The following is a 16,144-nucleotide window of genomic DNA, read 5'->3' on the forward strand; positions in this document are numbered from 1 at the left end:
TAAACTAAATTGTATCAATTCATGTCATGTATAAGGTGATGGATGAACAAATTTGAATCAATAAATAAGTGGAATTTGAAGTGTTTGGAAAGGAGTAAACTCAATGTGAGATTAGTCATGCAGTCATATTCCAATTTGTCCTCTCTTTTTTTATATTGCCAATTTTTCTATTGAGGTTTCTCCCACTTTTAATGTAACGGATTCAAAATCTACCATAAAAGAGAGGGATTGATTTATGCACACCCAAATTCAGTAGGTCAATATAAGAGCTTAAATAGTCTACAATAATGTATGTTATCTAGTACACAATAATTTTTCACAACCATAAAAATCTAGTTAACTCACAACACTCCCTACTTTTCAAAACCTCTTGAAGGCTCCCTGTGTTCCACTAGTGCCTCCTTGTTTAGTTCCTTAGGTGCTGCCTGCAACTATTCTCAGGCTTCAGTCTTACACTTTTCAGCTGCATTTGGAGCTGCAAACAACAGTTTGTCGAACGTGAAGAACACGTATCTTTGAGCGACATCAAACCTCAATTCTCAAACAAGTAAGCCTTTAATCACTATTTGACATGAGTACATGACATACCTAGTCCAATAGCTTCTGACCCTTTCATGATCCGGAGTTTCCTGCAGTTCTCTGTGAACATCCTGTTATAGGGAAACACTTAATCAGAACTACCATCAGAACATTGTGAAAAATCATCCGAATGTACCCAATAACTATGATTAGCCATATATCTATAATAGATAAGTATGTCATGTCAAAAAATGATGTTATGCACATCAAATTGTGGCAGCACTAGTAAGTAGTATCACACAAATTTACACACCTAGAGAAGATTGAATCACAATTAGTACAGTAATGAAAATCAAGTGGGAGCTCAATGGGGATTGTGATGATTCCTTATGGATAACACTCTCAGTTATCAGTCTAATTGACGAAGGTTTCTGTTTGGGTCGGATCCCCTTATCGGGCCCCATAGGGTTGTGCCATATACGACTAGTTCATTCAGAATCAGGAAATAGGAAGCAATTAGACTAATAGCAAAACAAATCGGTCCAGGTTATCACAATGCTCGTGATCATACTCCTATCATCTTAAACCAGGTAATTTTCTAAGTGGTACAGATCCTATCACGAAATCAATCATTATGTCAACATTATTTACATAACTTTGATGTTTATGTATTTGACAACTAGAAAATTTAGCGAAGAGACATATGCGGCCAACAGGCCTCGCCAAAAGGCACTTATTTCAAAGCAAAATGAAGTTTATTATGAAAAGAGATTTAGAATGAACAGCACTCACCTCCATGGGACATCACCAACTAACATCCAATCACCATCCTTGTCTTCGTATGTCAGCACATATTCAGCATTTTGGAGATCTGTTGAATGGCTCTCACCCATCCCATCCTTCTTTCCATTCCCATTTGAACCATACTGACCTGGACCATAACCATTAATAAATAAGGTCAACTTCTACTTATCTGAGATAATGTCAAAAGGATCATGTATGGTATGGAAACTCACTATACTATATCATATCATCATCAAGTCCACCTGAGATATTAATGCTTCCAGATCCACACATAACCCGAGAAAACAGTACGGGTCTAATGCTGCCACGCATGTATGTGCTTGACAGACACTAACAACATGTTTGGATAAGCAGATAGAAGATAATGGAAGAGGAGAGTGATGGATTCATATTCATTCGTTTGAATACGTATCGAGGTAAGAGTCTGATGGATCTGAAGTTCTGAACAATCAAGTACTTACCCCTCAGAACCAAGACTTTTCATTACAGTTTCATCTATTACTCAATTGTTTTTACAAAGGAATTCCACATGGATATCTATCTTGTTTTAAATGAAGGTGGAAATAGCAATATTCATGTTCCCTGATGAAATGATCATTAATAACTAGACTACTGAAAGAAAGAACAAAACAAATTTAAGATGAAGAAAGAACATATACCTGATATAAAGCAGTTAAACATTTTCTCTAGAGCAGAAGAGAGTTCCATATAGTTTCTATAGGTTTGAAGATCAACCTTCCTCAAGTATGGAGCACCATCCATGCTAACCTTGACATAGTTGCAAGCAGCCGCTGTTTTCTCCTCCGTCTGCTCGTTGTTCTTCACAGAAGTAGAAGCTAGAGTATTCTTGCGGAAAGATCGAATTGGTGGCCACCCCACAACCTGTGCTCTGTTGAAAAACAATGTCTCAATACTCCACATACACAAAAGGAAATTTATGGAAGTGGGAGCATCAGAATTGAATTACATTAGGCAGGATAGCTGTATGATAATACATGGTCATATATATTGTTCATTGAGTTATCAAAACTGTAACACTCTTCACTTCTCCTACCTTTTCTCAACTTTCCATTACACTTGTTCCCTCATTTAATATTACATGAACTCCTCACTTCACCTCAAAACACCTATATTTCCCTTAGATTAAAGGGTTTAAAACAACTTCGTTTCGTCGAAAGCAACAGAGATCCTTCTACTTACATAGGCATCCCAAAAGATATATACAAATATAGCTGACAAGTGACAGGATGATTATACCTTGATTTTCATATACTAACAAGATACTATGTGATTCCTATCATTCCATACATAACATCTATGACTCCATAAGTCCATATACAACATTTGTTGTCCAATATACAATCAGAAAAATGTTATAAACATAGAAAAAAAAACATCCCTATGATTATAAATTCACCAGCACAAATAAGTTGTATCAAATCAAGCATAAATATGACCATATATAAAATCACAAACAATGAAAAATAAATAAAAAGTTGACAACTCACTTTGCAGCAGGAGCACTACCATTTTCATTAGCAGAAACTTGAGGCTGCTTTTCCTGAACAGAATTAGGAGATGAAGAAACCAATTTCTGGGCATTGTTATTCTCAACACCACTAAAATTCTTACCATCTTTACTCAAATTAGTGTCAGATTTTCCATTAATAGAAAAAACCCATTTTTCACAACCATCAATTGCATCAGAAAAACCCCTTTTTGCCCCTGAAGCAAAACCCTTAGGTGACCCAATTGAGTACCCATTTTGGGTATTTCCTTCAAAATCCTTACCAAAAATAGTAACCCCAGAAAGAGGTTTCCTTTCAGGTGACTCACAACCTGGTAACCCAAGACTCAACTCAGTCTTCAAAGCACTGCGTTTTGAAGAGAAAGAAGATGGTTTTGGAGAGAGAAGTTTAACAGAGTTTTCCATGGAAGAAACCTCTGATAAACCTATGTAATCATGTTCTAATGGCCTAGACATTAAACTTAAAGTTCAGCACTTTGAATTACAGAAAACCCAGTAAAGAAAACCTTGTAACAAGTGAATGTAGAAAAAGAAGATGAGAGAGAATATAATGTAAAAACTGGGTAGTAAGAGAGAGAAAGAGCACAAGATATGCACTTATTAAAAACTGGATTTGATGCAGAAAAGAACCTTCTTTGGCCTTTCTGTAGCTCTTTGCCCCCTCCAAATTTTTATTTCTTTTAATGATGAATTAAGTTAAGTAGTCGTGAAATGATTTCTTATGACGATTTATATCAGCCGACTTTAAATTACTTCCTCCGTTTTTTTTAGATGTTACACTTTCTATTTTAGGAAGTTTTGAATTAGATGTTACATTTTTATTTTGGGTAATAAATTCTCTCTATCTCTCTCCTACCACATGCTCACATGGGATCCTTTTTTTTCATGCTCTCTATCTCTCTCCTCTCCAAAAATTACCTAGGAGTCCGTGATTTGAAAAGTGTAACATCTAATAAAAAACGGAGGAAGTATATTAAGACTAAGGGCATGTTCCCTTCGGCATAAAACAACTTATCTGAATTGATCTGAACTGAACTGAATTGTACTGAACTGAACTGAAATGAATAATGATATGTGATAGTAAAACTATTGTCAAGAGCTGAACTAAAGTGAACTGATTTGAACTGAACTGAACTGAAAATAAGTTGAGGAGAACATGCCCTAACTCTTTTCGGTATAAAATAGTTGGACTGAACTGAGCTGAACTTAACTTAACTTAACTGAATTGAACTGAATTAAACTGAATTGAATTAGATTGAATGTAATAAATATATAATTAATATTTAAACAATAACAATATGAATATTAAATAATTACTATAATGATAAGTAATAATGATGAATAATAATAATAGTATTTTTGGATATTTTTAAATAATAGTTATAAATAAAATAATATTAATGATCATAAATTATTAATAATAATAATGATAATTAATGATAATAATGATAATTAATAATAATTATTTTATATTATTTATATTAATTTATTAAAATAAATTAGACCAACATAATAATAATATTTAACAAAATGGTTATAAAAGAATGGAGCTAAGCTGAACTGAACTGAATTGAGTTGAACTGAACTGAACTGAACTGAACTGAGCTAAACTGAATTGAACTGAACTGAAAATAAGCTGGGGAGAACATGTCCTAAGGTTATGTTATTTTGAGCTGAACTGAATTGAAATAAATAGAGCAAAGTAGTTGGATTTAACTAAAAGTGTAAGATTAAAAGTAGTTAAACTGAACTGAAATGAAACTGTGCTCATAACCAGTTTAGTTCAATATATATTAAGACTAAGATTCTGTCATTTTGGGCCGAGCTGAAATAAACCGAGGAAAGTAGCTGAGTTGAACTTAACTGAAACTGTGAGATGAAATAGTTGAACTGAACTGAAATAAAACTGTGCTCAAGAACTAACAATTTCAGTTCAATTCACTTCAATTTAGCTAATTATGTTTATCAATTTTAGTTCAATTCAGTTTAAATAAACCCATAAAATAGTGTAAAGGTGTTGTTGTTGTAATGATGGATAGAGAATGAAATGAAATAAATAAAATAAAGTGGGAATTCTTTGCAAAAAAAGGGGGGAACAACTGGAAAAAGGTTTAAGGGAAAGAAAAATGATAAAAGAAATGAAAAATGTAAAGAAAAAAAAGGAGTAGTCTGAGCAGCAGGTGTTGTTCCTTCATCATCATATAAAACCTTTAGCATATTCTTTTTTTCATTTGTTTATTAATTGTTGGGAGATTGGACCAGTGTCTTTTTTTTTATATTCTTTGTCTTACCATTTGAGGAGTATTTAGCAGACAATTAGCACCGACAACTTACTGCAGAATTTCCGGCATAAAAACCTTTTTATCCGTATGTGGTTCTTGGTTTTATGATCTTAAGTATTCTTCTAATCTTAAACTTTGCTTGTTTTTTTCTACATCTTAACTTGCAAATCACTATTCTCGCTATGTAATCACATTTCCCAAGAGTATAGGTTAATGTATTAACTAGTATTAACTATATGATGGTTTGTCCTAGAGGTGGGCATGGGCCGAGTCGGCACGAGCCCGCTCAAGGCCCGGCTAGTTGTCCATTATGTGGGACGTGGGCCTATCACGATCAAGAAATTTTATTTTGGTCCATTCCCGCACGAGCCTGCCTATATGGCCCACAAGCCAAATGCTCCTTTTCTTTATTTTTAGTCTAAAATTGCCAAAAACAAAACAAAACAAAACAAAACAAAACATGGGTCAAGCTCGCGAGAGACACGAGACTGCCGATCCGTGGGCTTAGGCCGGGCCGTGGACAAAATCTGAGAAATTGAGGTCCGTCACGACCCGACGGTGCCCAAAGCCCACGAGACAAGCCCGTTAATAGGCCGGATACATGTTCAAGTCTAGTTTGACCCTTTGCACTAAAGAAGACCACATGAGGTATTATTAATTCATAAAGTGTAAGAATAACAACACTTAATAACAAAGTAACAACATATATTTTGTTGTATAGAACTATAGTTGGGGTTATATTGGGTATGTTCTTTTAGTTCGGGGTCGAATTTTTTGATTTTAGATTATATTTTGGATTAATGGTGTTTAAATTTAGTCAACTCAATATTAGAGTTTAACCATTCAAGCTAATTATTAGAATCATATTGATCCAACAAAATTTTGATTTTCGATTTTGAATCATGTCGCTTTGGGTTTCTAGTCGGATAATGTATTGTATATATTTCACGAAAAAATATATAGTTTATAGTACCTCTTATTTATTTCTCACAATAGAACATCCTTTTTCAGCATTTTTTTAGTGCGTAAACCACTTTCTGTTGTTGGATCGCTCAAGTCTAAATGTGATGATCATTTTTGTATCATTAGTATTATTTCCATAACTACTATCATCTTCCTCAATTATAGATAGGCTGAGGAGCATTATGGATCAATGGATCAGAAATCTAATGGTTATGAATCATTTTGTGTCATTAATAGTTTTATTGTAAATACTTGCATGATCCAAACTTTGGGTGTAACCCAACAAATAGGACAAACATCTTTTTAAAATGACACAAAATGACTGAAAATTGACATGATCACATTGTATGACTAACTTTTGGCACATGACATTGGAGTTTTGAAATAAACATTGATATGTTATGAAAAGGACACAGATACTTGAAAAATGACTTTTAAATATAAATTAGTTATTAGGTCCGAGCTATGCTTCAAGTAAGAAAAAATTTCATTTATTAATATAATACTTTATAATAATAATACAAAATACAACTTAGCTTGGTGGTTAAAATTTTAGTATCGTATATATACTTGAGGTCTCAGGATCAAACCTTATACTCCCTCCGTTTCCTAAAGATCTTCCCTCTTTCCGTTTAAGGGTGTTTCCAAAAGATCTTCCCTCTTTTGCTTTATTTCTTATTTGGCAAAACAAATTTCTCTATTTACCCTCTCATGTCACTATCATATGGTCCACCATTACATTATTAATTCAATTTACTCCCTTTCTCTCTCCTACTTTAACCCCTTTTTATTTGTTATTTATCTTAACCCCTTTCTCTCTCCTACTTTACTCACACCATGCCTCACACAACTTGATTTTCCTTGGTATCTGTAGGAACAGTAAGTGGGAAGATCTTTAGGAAACGGAGGGAGTACTACGCAATTTCTAACTTTTTTTTTTTTATGTGACTTTAAAATTTATTTTTATTTCATATATTGAGTTAGACGTCGAAAATTGTAAATGATACAATTTCTTAAATAACGACATACACCTATAAAATGACACATAATTATTGAAAAGTGACACTCATATCTATATGGTTTTTTTTCAAGTGTTAGGTCATTGTTGTGAGGGTCATAATAGTGGAGCCCTAGTGCTATATTTATAATATGATAAAATAAGATTTTCATTTACATATTGCAAGAAAGTTGGTATATATGGATTGTGTTTTGAGATTTTAATATTCAATTTGCATGTGATTTTCCTTGTATAAATTGAGGAGGCGTAATCATAATTACTTAATCTCTATTATATAAGCCAAGGGAGGAGGTGTGGTGTCCTCCTTTGAAGTGACTAAAATACCCTTAATGATCTAATTAGTGGAATGAAAAAAAATTACGAAAGCAAATCATTTAAAAATTCTCATTCCAACTTGCCATTTAAAACAAGTTTAAAATGGTATATGCATCAAATACTTCAATCAAAAATTAAATGGACAAAATATTTATACCTTATAAAAAAAGATATGGCATACATAACGTGCATATGAAAAGTCTGAACATTCACTACCTTTGATACTCTTTAATTTAGTTAAACCAACTCATTATTTTTGTTCTTTCTATTCAATATTCATTCACAAAAAATCAATGTTAACAATCACTCACAACCTTTTTATTTTTTTACATTAGCGAATTAATATATCCAAATTCATCTAACTGTTGAATTTTTCACATTTAAGTTTAATCATAAATAAAGTATGAATGGAGTATCTAATAGAATAACAACTTTTGAAATTAACGCACGCATCGCGTGCATATGAAGGCTAGTAGTAATATATAGTATGGTGTAAACCTTTATAATTAATATAGTATTAGGGTTATGGGTGAGTCAATGTCTTATTTTTACATGTCACGCCATAAAAAAAGACGCATATAAACCACATTATTTATGAACTCAACATTGAATGCTTATATCACAATGTTGAGTTCATAAATAATCATTATCGAACGCAAACTGTTTTCATTCATAAATTGCATATTTGAATCTTACTATATCAATTTAACTTTTAACGAGCCAATGGAATATTATAGTCACTTGGAGATGATAAGCTTTGAGAGTTAGATTCTATGAGCATGCTAACATTTTTAGATTCAAATAAACGGAATCAAATACCTACGTATACTCCATTTCTTCTGTTAGGTTCAACCCTTTCTCAATCTAGTCCACTACGTGGTGGTAATAGATTCTCCTAATTTGTTACTTTTTCTTCCTCATCAAGTAACAATATTCATTTATTGGTGTGATAATGATAATCATTCTCTTTCATCCCAAGACTTGAACCAAACATTCAATAAAAGAAACAAATTTCGTTACCATTCCACTCCAATCATCCATTCATTTATAGTTCATTCGCTTCCATAACTTGAATAAAACAATGCAAATTCTAAGAGTGTAACGTGGGCAAGTAAGCACTAAAAATACCTTTTCCAATGTAATATTTGTATATAGGGAAGTAAAATATGTAGAACTCAAAAAAAACAAATACATATTAGATTAGATCAAAATATAATTTTACTATGGAAAAACCACGATTGCTGATAAGATTCAATTTTGCACTTATGCAAACGGCAAACCCTTGTATCATATTGTTGTTTGACACAACCTTCCAACAGAGACAAGCCAGTTTATATAGATTTACGCAATTACGCCAACAATCAAATCTATATGTAGACAAGTTTTGTCTTCCTTTCGTTTACCCACCTCATATCAACATCAATGGATAAGCTTTGAACGCTAGAGTGTCATCCTAATTCCTAATGATTATTGCAATACAATTAGACACTTTAATTCCTACATAATTAACTATACAATCATAGTGTTATTCAATAATTCATGTCTACTAAAACCATCGAGGAGTATCCATAGCAAAATAGTTTTCTTATCTAATCTTCGCTTTAATGAACTTTTATCAACTTTTCAAATTTTTTTTAAACTTATGTAAACTTTTTAAGAATACAATTTTCTTAATTTATTTGGAAATAAGTAGAAATAAGTTAAACAAAATATCAATCGGTTACTACCAATTAATCGAGAGTCGTTCATCCATGAATATTCGAAAATTTTCCAAATATATATAAACTTGCAATCTGCTAATAAATAAACTAGTCTATCTAGTATCATAATCATGCATGCATCCTGCATGCATGGCCATTACGACATGTTTGGAGTACTAATCAACACACAAAGAAAGTAACAACTCGTGTGAGAGAGTGACATAACAAACATGAAGCTCTGAAATACTAGTACTACTACTAATATTACCACAATTTGTTTTTTACTCTCAAATTTAAATAAACAAACAACTAATAATACAAACTTTTACAGTACTAAGTTATACTTGTAGTACCAAAAAAAGATCTTAAAGATTTTACTCATTAAAACATTTTTCCTACAATCCAAACACACGTCGCAATTTGACAGCAAAAACACACGCTTACAAAGGACTTTATAGAGTTTTGCAAAAAATAGCAATACCATGACAAAATTATATTCATGAATATTTATAGTAAAGATTACGAAATTACAAGGAGAAAGTAGTGAAGGGTTTTACTAAAAGAGACAATATAGTTCCAAAGTTCTAGAAATTATAAACAATCAGCGTAAAAAACGCCAGATTTTCTGCTTTTTTAATATTTTATGGGTTCAGGTTTTTTTCTTGATTCAAGAACACTGTCGTTTTGTTGTCTTTCTCTCTGAATCTTAATTGAATCTGATTGTGTAAAATTGATTCAGGCATTTCTGGTGTATAGGAGAGATTTTAGTGGGAAAATTTACAGTTGATTTAACTGTAGTATTGTTAAGGCTCCGTTTGGTAGGGTGTAAAACGTTTTCTCGGAAAACTGTTTTCCTCTATTTTCAGTTTTACATTGTTTGGTTGGCAAAAGAGTGTAAAACCATTTTCCCTTGGGGTAAAATTACTCTCCCAATGATGGAAAACCATTTTCCTTACAAAATGAAGGAAAACTATTTTCCTTATCTCTCTTGTACACTCCTCTCACTATCTCTTACTTTCCCTTTCATTTTCCTTTCATTTCATCATTTTTCTTACATCGAACCAAACAACGGAAAACTAATTTTGGAATTGTGTTTTCCATTGTAAATTGTTTTCCATGAAAATCATTTTACACTGAAAATATTTTACGCCCTACCAAACGGGCCTAAATTTATTTACTACTATATATAAAGTTGTATTGATTTTGGTGTTTGAATGAACTGGAGAAAAACAAAGATTCCACTACAAGGTACGTATCATAGAAGCTGAAAATATAACACGATTATTTGGAGCAGAAAATTGGTTTTGTTTTGTTTTGTTTTTTAAGTAAAGAACATGATTGTTTGAAAATGATTTAAATACCTAAGAATTTATTAATATAAAAAAAACATCTAATGACAATATATTGGTTGATCCTTAAATAATGAAGGTTTACTTTGTTGTATATAGTTGTTATTTGATTAGTAATTACATATATCTTTCATCATTTAATAATTCTTGATATATAGTTCAAATTATTGATAGTTACATATTGTTGTAATGCCGAATGTTATCAGGATCGGGATCCTACTTTGGATCGTAGGGGCTGGTAGAATCGAATCGGTGGGATCGGATCGTAGGATCGTAAGATCCTGCAATTCGGTGAAATAGAGATAATTATACTAAAATATGGTGAGAACCTCATGTTAAAAGTTTACACATATTAGTAATGATTTTCTTAGTTAGAAAATGATGATAGTTTTTCAATACAATAAGATTGAAGTAACATGCGATCAAAATCTAATAGGAGAAATATAATATGTGAAATTACTTTATGATTTTTATATGGTAGGATCGGATCGTAGAGTCGTAGGATCGTAGAATCGTGTTAAGATCCTACCATGTGATTTTTTGTGGTTGAGCAGGATCGAAAGATCCTACAAAATTAAGATCCTACGTAGGATCGGGATCGGTGAGGTCCTCCAGGATCGTAAAATCGTAGAATCGTAAGATTCGGATCGGGATTTTAACAACGCTTTGGGTGATGAAAAGGGCTTGGATGAGTTAATTCAAAGGTAAAAGAGAGACCATGCGAGAAATTATGAAATTGATTTATATTTTATAATTTCGTTTACAATTGTCACCTTGAACAAGAGTTTCTTATACCTTTTATCAAGGGTTCCTATTATCAAAGGAACGGTGCCACGTGGCACTGTACTCAAGTTTCTAATACACATTTAGGATCTCAATAAAAAAATACACATGACCTTTGAAATTAAATGTGATAGTTTAACCACTATTTCATTACAATTTCAATGCTTAATGTTTCAAAGTAAAACATAATAAAGTCTTATAATTATATGTAATCATAAAAACATATAGACAAACTTTTTGATCTTTAAGTCTTTGTTTAAGTGATAACATTTTCTTATCCAAATTCTAAATTGTTATTTTTAACCCCAGCTCCTTAGAATTTTTTTAAAAAAAACTTATCATGTCATAAATAACGTTCGTTTTTTAATTTCGCACTAGACAAGTAAATAATGTGAAAAGATAATATAATCAATTATAAAATTTATGAATAATAATATATTTGATAATTAAAACTGACCGGTTATCGCCCGATCAAAAATACTAGTTTCCTAGTTAGAAGGTGTAAGCTAGGAATGATGAGCTAGCCCCGTGAATGTCAAAGAATAAGGCAGATGACTGATTTCCTTCACATAATAGCAAAAGGTGATGCTTAATTTCAATTTATTAGCATGAAATTAAGTATATAATTTACACATGAATAAGGACCTAAAGTTTGGGTTTTTTTTTAATTGGTTATGGAGCTAAAATTTCAAACTGTCAAGGACCTCCAAATGGATGTGGTTATAGCGGTGTTTTTTTTTTTTTTTTTTTTTCACAGGAGTCATAACGGTGTTAATAAAAAAATGATATTAAAAGTTTATAAACATTAGGCCCTCAATTATAAAAAAGAACAGTTCTCTTTTCTTTTTTCTTTTTTCTTTTTTCTTTTTCTTTTTCTTTTGTTCTTCAATTTTTTATAACCCAAAAGCTAATGTTAATAATAACGCAAATAAGTACATACACCCAAGTGCATGTAGAGCATGGTGCACCCTTTTCTAAACTACGTCGTTTTATCATTTTTAGGTACTATAATTTTAAAAAATTATTGTTATTTGTTTCCTTAAATTTTATAAGTAAAGATTCTTTTTTCAAATTTAAATTTAAAAGGTATATGTTCTTTTATCTTAAGTGTAGATGTTCATTTACTATATGTTCTTTTCTAGAGGTGATCATGGGCCGGGCCGGGCCGGGTTCGGGTCGGGCCGTGGCCAAAAAAAATTGCCCATTGGTCGGGCCGGGTCTAAATTCGGGTCGAATTTTTGTGTCCAAAGCCCGCTATTTCGGGCCGGGCTTTTGCGGGCCAAAACGGGCCGGGCCAAAAAATAGACTAAAAAGTCGTTTTTAGCTTGCCCAAAGCCTGCCCAAAAACAAAAAAAAATGACCGGGTCGGGCCGGGCCCGGCCCGCGGGCCGAAAAATTCTGCCCAAAACCCGGCCCAAAAACGGGCCTGGCCGGGCTAGCGGGCCGGGCCAAAATGATCACCTCTATTCTTTTCATTATAACATTTATTCTTTTATAAATATAGACTTACACGTTCTTTAATTTTAAGCTGTGTGTTCTTTTTTAAAGTATAAAAGTTGTTGAAAAAAGTTCGTGTTCTTTTATATTAATGGTATGTTCTTTTTGGGTGCACAATCTAGTCCATAATCCACGCTTTGAATAATAATGGAAAAAAATGTTTGAGGAGTGTATTCCGATCAATTGTAAATAATGAATAGCTAAAAAGAATGAACAGTTTAATACAAATTTAATCGACGACCCTTCAAATTGATACTAGTAATTCATTAGCTCATATTCATTCTCATTTAATTACTTAATGTACATAATCCTAATATTGTACCTTGATGCATTAAGATCTTTATTTGAACCATTACATACAATCTCTAGTTCTCTATAAGATTATGTTACTATTTGGCGTTAAAATTACAGAAATATATTTTGGATGCTAGCTAATGTACTTGGTGAAGTCTTGGATATGATACCTAATGCATAAATTGAATCATGTTTGATACATTGTCCTAACTCCTCGAGAAAAAAAAATATATATATGTATATTAAGAAAAAATTGAAATTTATGATTTTTTTTATCATTAAGGACCTAAAGTTACTTTATTACCATCATTATAACTAATACTCCTTCAGCTCCTATTTGTTCATCATACTTTGACCTTTTTCTCAAAAAGATTCTAAATAAGAAGAATAAATAAAGAACGGAGGAAATATCTAATTTAAGGTCCTTAATGATAAATTTTGAAACTTTAGGTCCTTAATAATTACAACAACACTAGCTTCAGGTTTTTGTAATTTAACTTTTAATCTTTGTTTCATTATCTACTCTGCAATCATATATATCTATCAATATCAATATAAATATATTAAAAGGCGTGCATAAATAATAAACTGTGCCACGTGGCGTTCTCCCTATGGGGTTTTAGTTCATGTAATACATGTACAGTAAAAAAATTTGTAAATTGAGTAGTATAGGATTTGATCCTGAGATCTCAATACATATACTAAAATCTTAAACCACTATACTAAGTTGTATATAGTGCTATTATCATAATGTATTATATTAATAAATGAAATTTTTTCTTACCCGGAACATAGCACCGCACGGGCTTAATAACTAATCGTTGCAAAAAGTCATAAACTCAAGTATCGAGCTGCTCAAACATCAGGTAAACAAAAAGTCAAATTCCAAACCATCATCATGCCTGATTTCGTTATAAAACGCAAACAAGAATTATTTTGTTTGATTTAGGCTATGTTCAGTTCACCTTATTTTTGCTTATTTCAGATCTAATCAGATCAGATCATATCAGAAAAAATAAGTTCAGATCAGATCAGTTCAGATCATGCTTATATTTAAAAATTATTATATCTTTCATTACATATTAGTAAAAATTATAATAATTGAATATTAATAAAATACTCATCGAGACGAATCAAACAAGACCCCACATGACTATATTTTTTCTTATATATTGAGAAAAATCTAAAAGATAAGATCTTGTAATCAGAAAAAATAAGTTCAGATCAGATCAGAAAAAATAAATTCAGATCAGATCAGGAAATTTCAGGTGAACTAAACATAGCCTTAATGTTTAAACAACAAATTAAAGTTACACAGTACTAAATTGTGACTTTTTACAGTAATAAAAACACTGATTGTACTTTTTTTTTTTTACCGTGCTTGAATATCTCATGCACCAGCACCACTGTCTGCGGTGGACAGGTTGAATCCCATGTAACCCACGCCCGTATCTACGGTAATTATGCTGCAGCACTAAAGCTGATTGGGCGTGCTATTTAGATCCAACGATCCAGATATGATGTTAAATTAATCTGACGGTTTAGATGCAAGTCACATCTTTGTGTATGGTCGTTGGGGATTGGGGAACACGATCGGTGACTTTTTGTTGACTCCAACTCAAGTAAATAGACAGTCCAGCAAAAGAAACACGAAAAGAGGACTATAAAAAAGAACGTCATGACGATCTTACCATCTAAAAGGGTCAGTTGAAATAGTTGTTATATTTTTATTCTAAACTAGTATTTGGATTTGGGCATTGCTCCGAATTGGTATTGTATTTCCGAACTTGATATACAATTTTTTTTCATTTCCGTTAAAATATACTCCCCGTCTCAAAATATAGTTCCCATTTTTCTTTTCACGATCATTTATGCAAGTAGAATATAAGAGGGATAATAAAGATTTTTTTGTTTATTTAAATAAATGTTGTATGGGAAAAGATAATTTTAGGGGAGAGAGTGGAGAATAATTGGTAAAAGAGCATTAATTGTAACATTTTGGTTGAATAAATAAAGGAAAAAACAAAATTTAAGAAGCAAATAAATGATGGGACACGGTTTTTCTAGATAAATTACGGAAAAATGTGGAACTAAATATGGAAATGGAAACTATATTTTGGGACACCCAAAATGAAAATGGAAACTATATTTTGGGACGGATGGAGTATTACAAAATGTCAGGAGCAACCCTGGTAAGATGTTTTCGTAAACTCTTTTTCCGATGCACCTCAACTAACTCGCTAGTTTTTAGTCTGAATTTGGAATTAGAATCAATCTATTAAATTTTATAGTATTTCTTTTAAACAACCCTATACCCACGTGGAACTTTAATTTAATCACATTTTTACTAATATATGAAAGAGGATAAATGTTACAATGCGTATTATGTTAAAATTATTTTCGACTTTCAACGTATGTTTTCAAAATATCAAAATTTATATGCTATGCAACACAAAATTTCGAGATACTAAAAATAACGAGTATATCGAAATCAAAATGTCTTATCTGGTTTAATTTTAGCCTATGTGGTCTAATTCCAATATGGTCTGACTAGTATTACATGCACGCGATGCATGCGACAGTATATTAAAATTAATATTAACATCAAAAGTGTTAAAAAGCTAACTTAAGAGTGTAATATTTGTGACGAATATTGATGAGCGTCATATATTATTATTTTATTTGCACTGCTCTAGTGTAAAGAGTAATGTTTTCCATAAAGGACTATACCGAGATATGATGTTTTATCTTGTATTTGGTAATAATTCAACAACTCTCCTTACAATGATTTAGGTTATTTTTTTATTATTTTAAAATACATATATTTATAGGCGTATTGTATGATTAGTAGTTCAATCTAAATTCATTGGGTAATTGAGATTTTTGGGCATACTATGGTGAACAGTGCTTCAATAAAAAAAAATTATATATTGATATTATTTAATGATGTATGTTTATCTCTTTAATTATTTATTATCTCAACTGATCGTGAGCTCAAAAAAAAAAAAAGAACATTCTCGAAATTTCTTAATTATTTTATGGTTTGTTTATGCATGTCATTTGAAAATTGTTATTGCAACTGAAAGTTTATA

The 16,144-nt window shown here is 31.6% G+C and overlaps 1 protein-coding gene across 1 annotated transcript; it reads right to left on the bottom strand.

The window, feature by feature from the left end:
• Window positions 1-210: 210 nt before the first annotated feature.
• Window positions 211-3,525, bottom strand: LOC104904711 (auxin-responsive protein IAA27). Its single transcript, XM_010693070.4, has 5 exons — window positions 2,832-3,525; window positions 1,983-2,212; window positions 1,312-1,450; window positions 589-650; window positions 211-475 (listed from the first exon to the last, which is right to left on the bottom strand). The coding sequence occupies exons 1-5, from the start codon at window positions 3,305-3,307 to the stop codon at window positions 438-440; spliced, it is 945 nt and encodes a 314-aa protein (XP_010691372.2). The 5' UTR covers window positions 3,308-3,525; the 3' UTR covers window positions 211-437.
• Between the last annotated feature and the right edge of the window lie 12,619 nt (window positions 3,526-16,144).

Source organism: Beta vulgaris, chromosome 9 (assembly GCF_026745355.1).
Source record: "Beta vulgaris subsp. vulgaris cultivar EL10 chromosome 9, EL10.2, whole genome shotgun sequence".
Taxonomy (NCBI): domain Eukaryota; kingdom Viridiplantae; phylum Streptophyta; class Magnoliopsida; order Caryophyllales; family Amaranthaceae; genus Beta; species Beta vulgaris.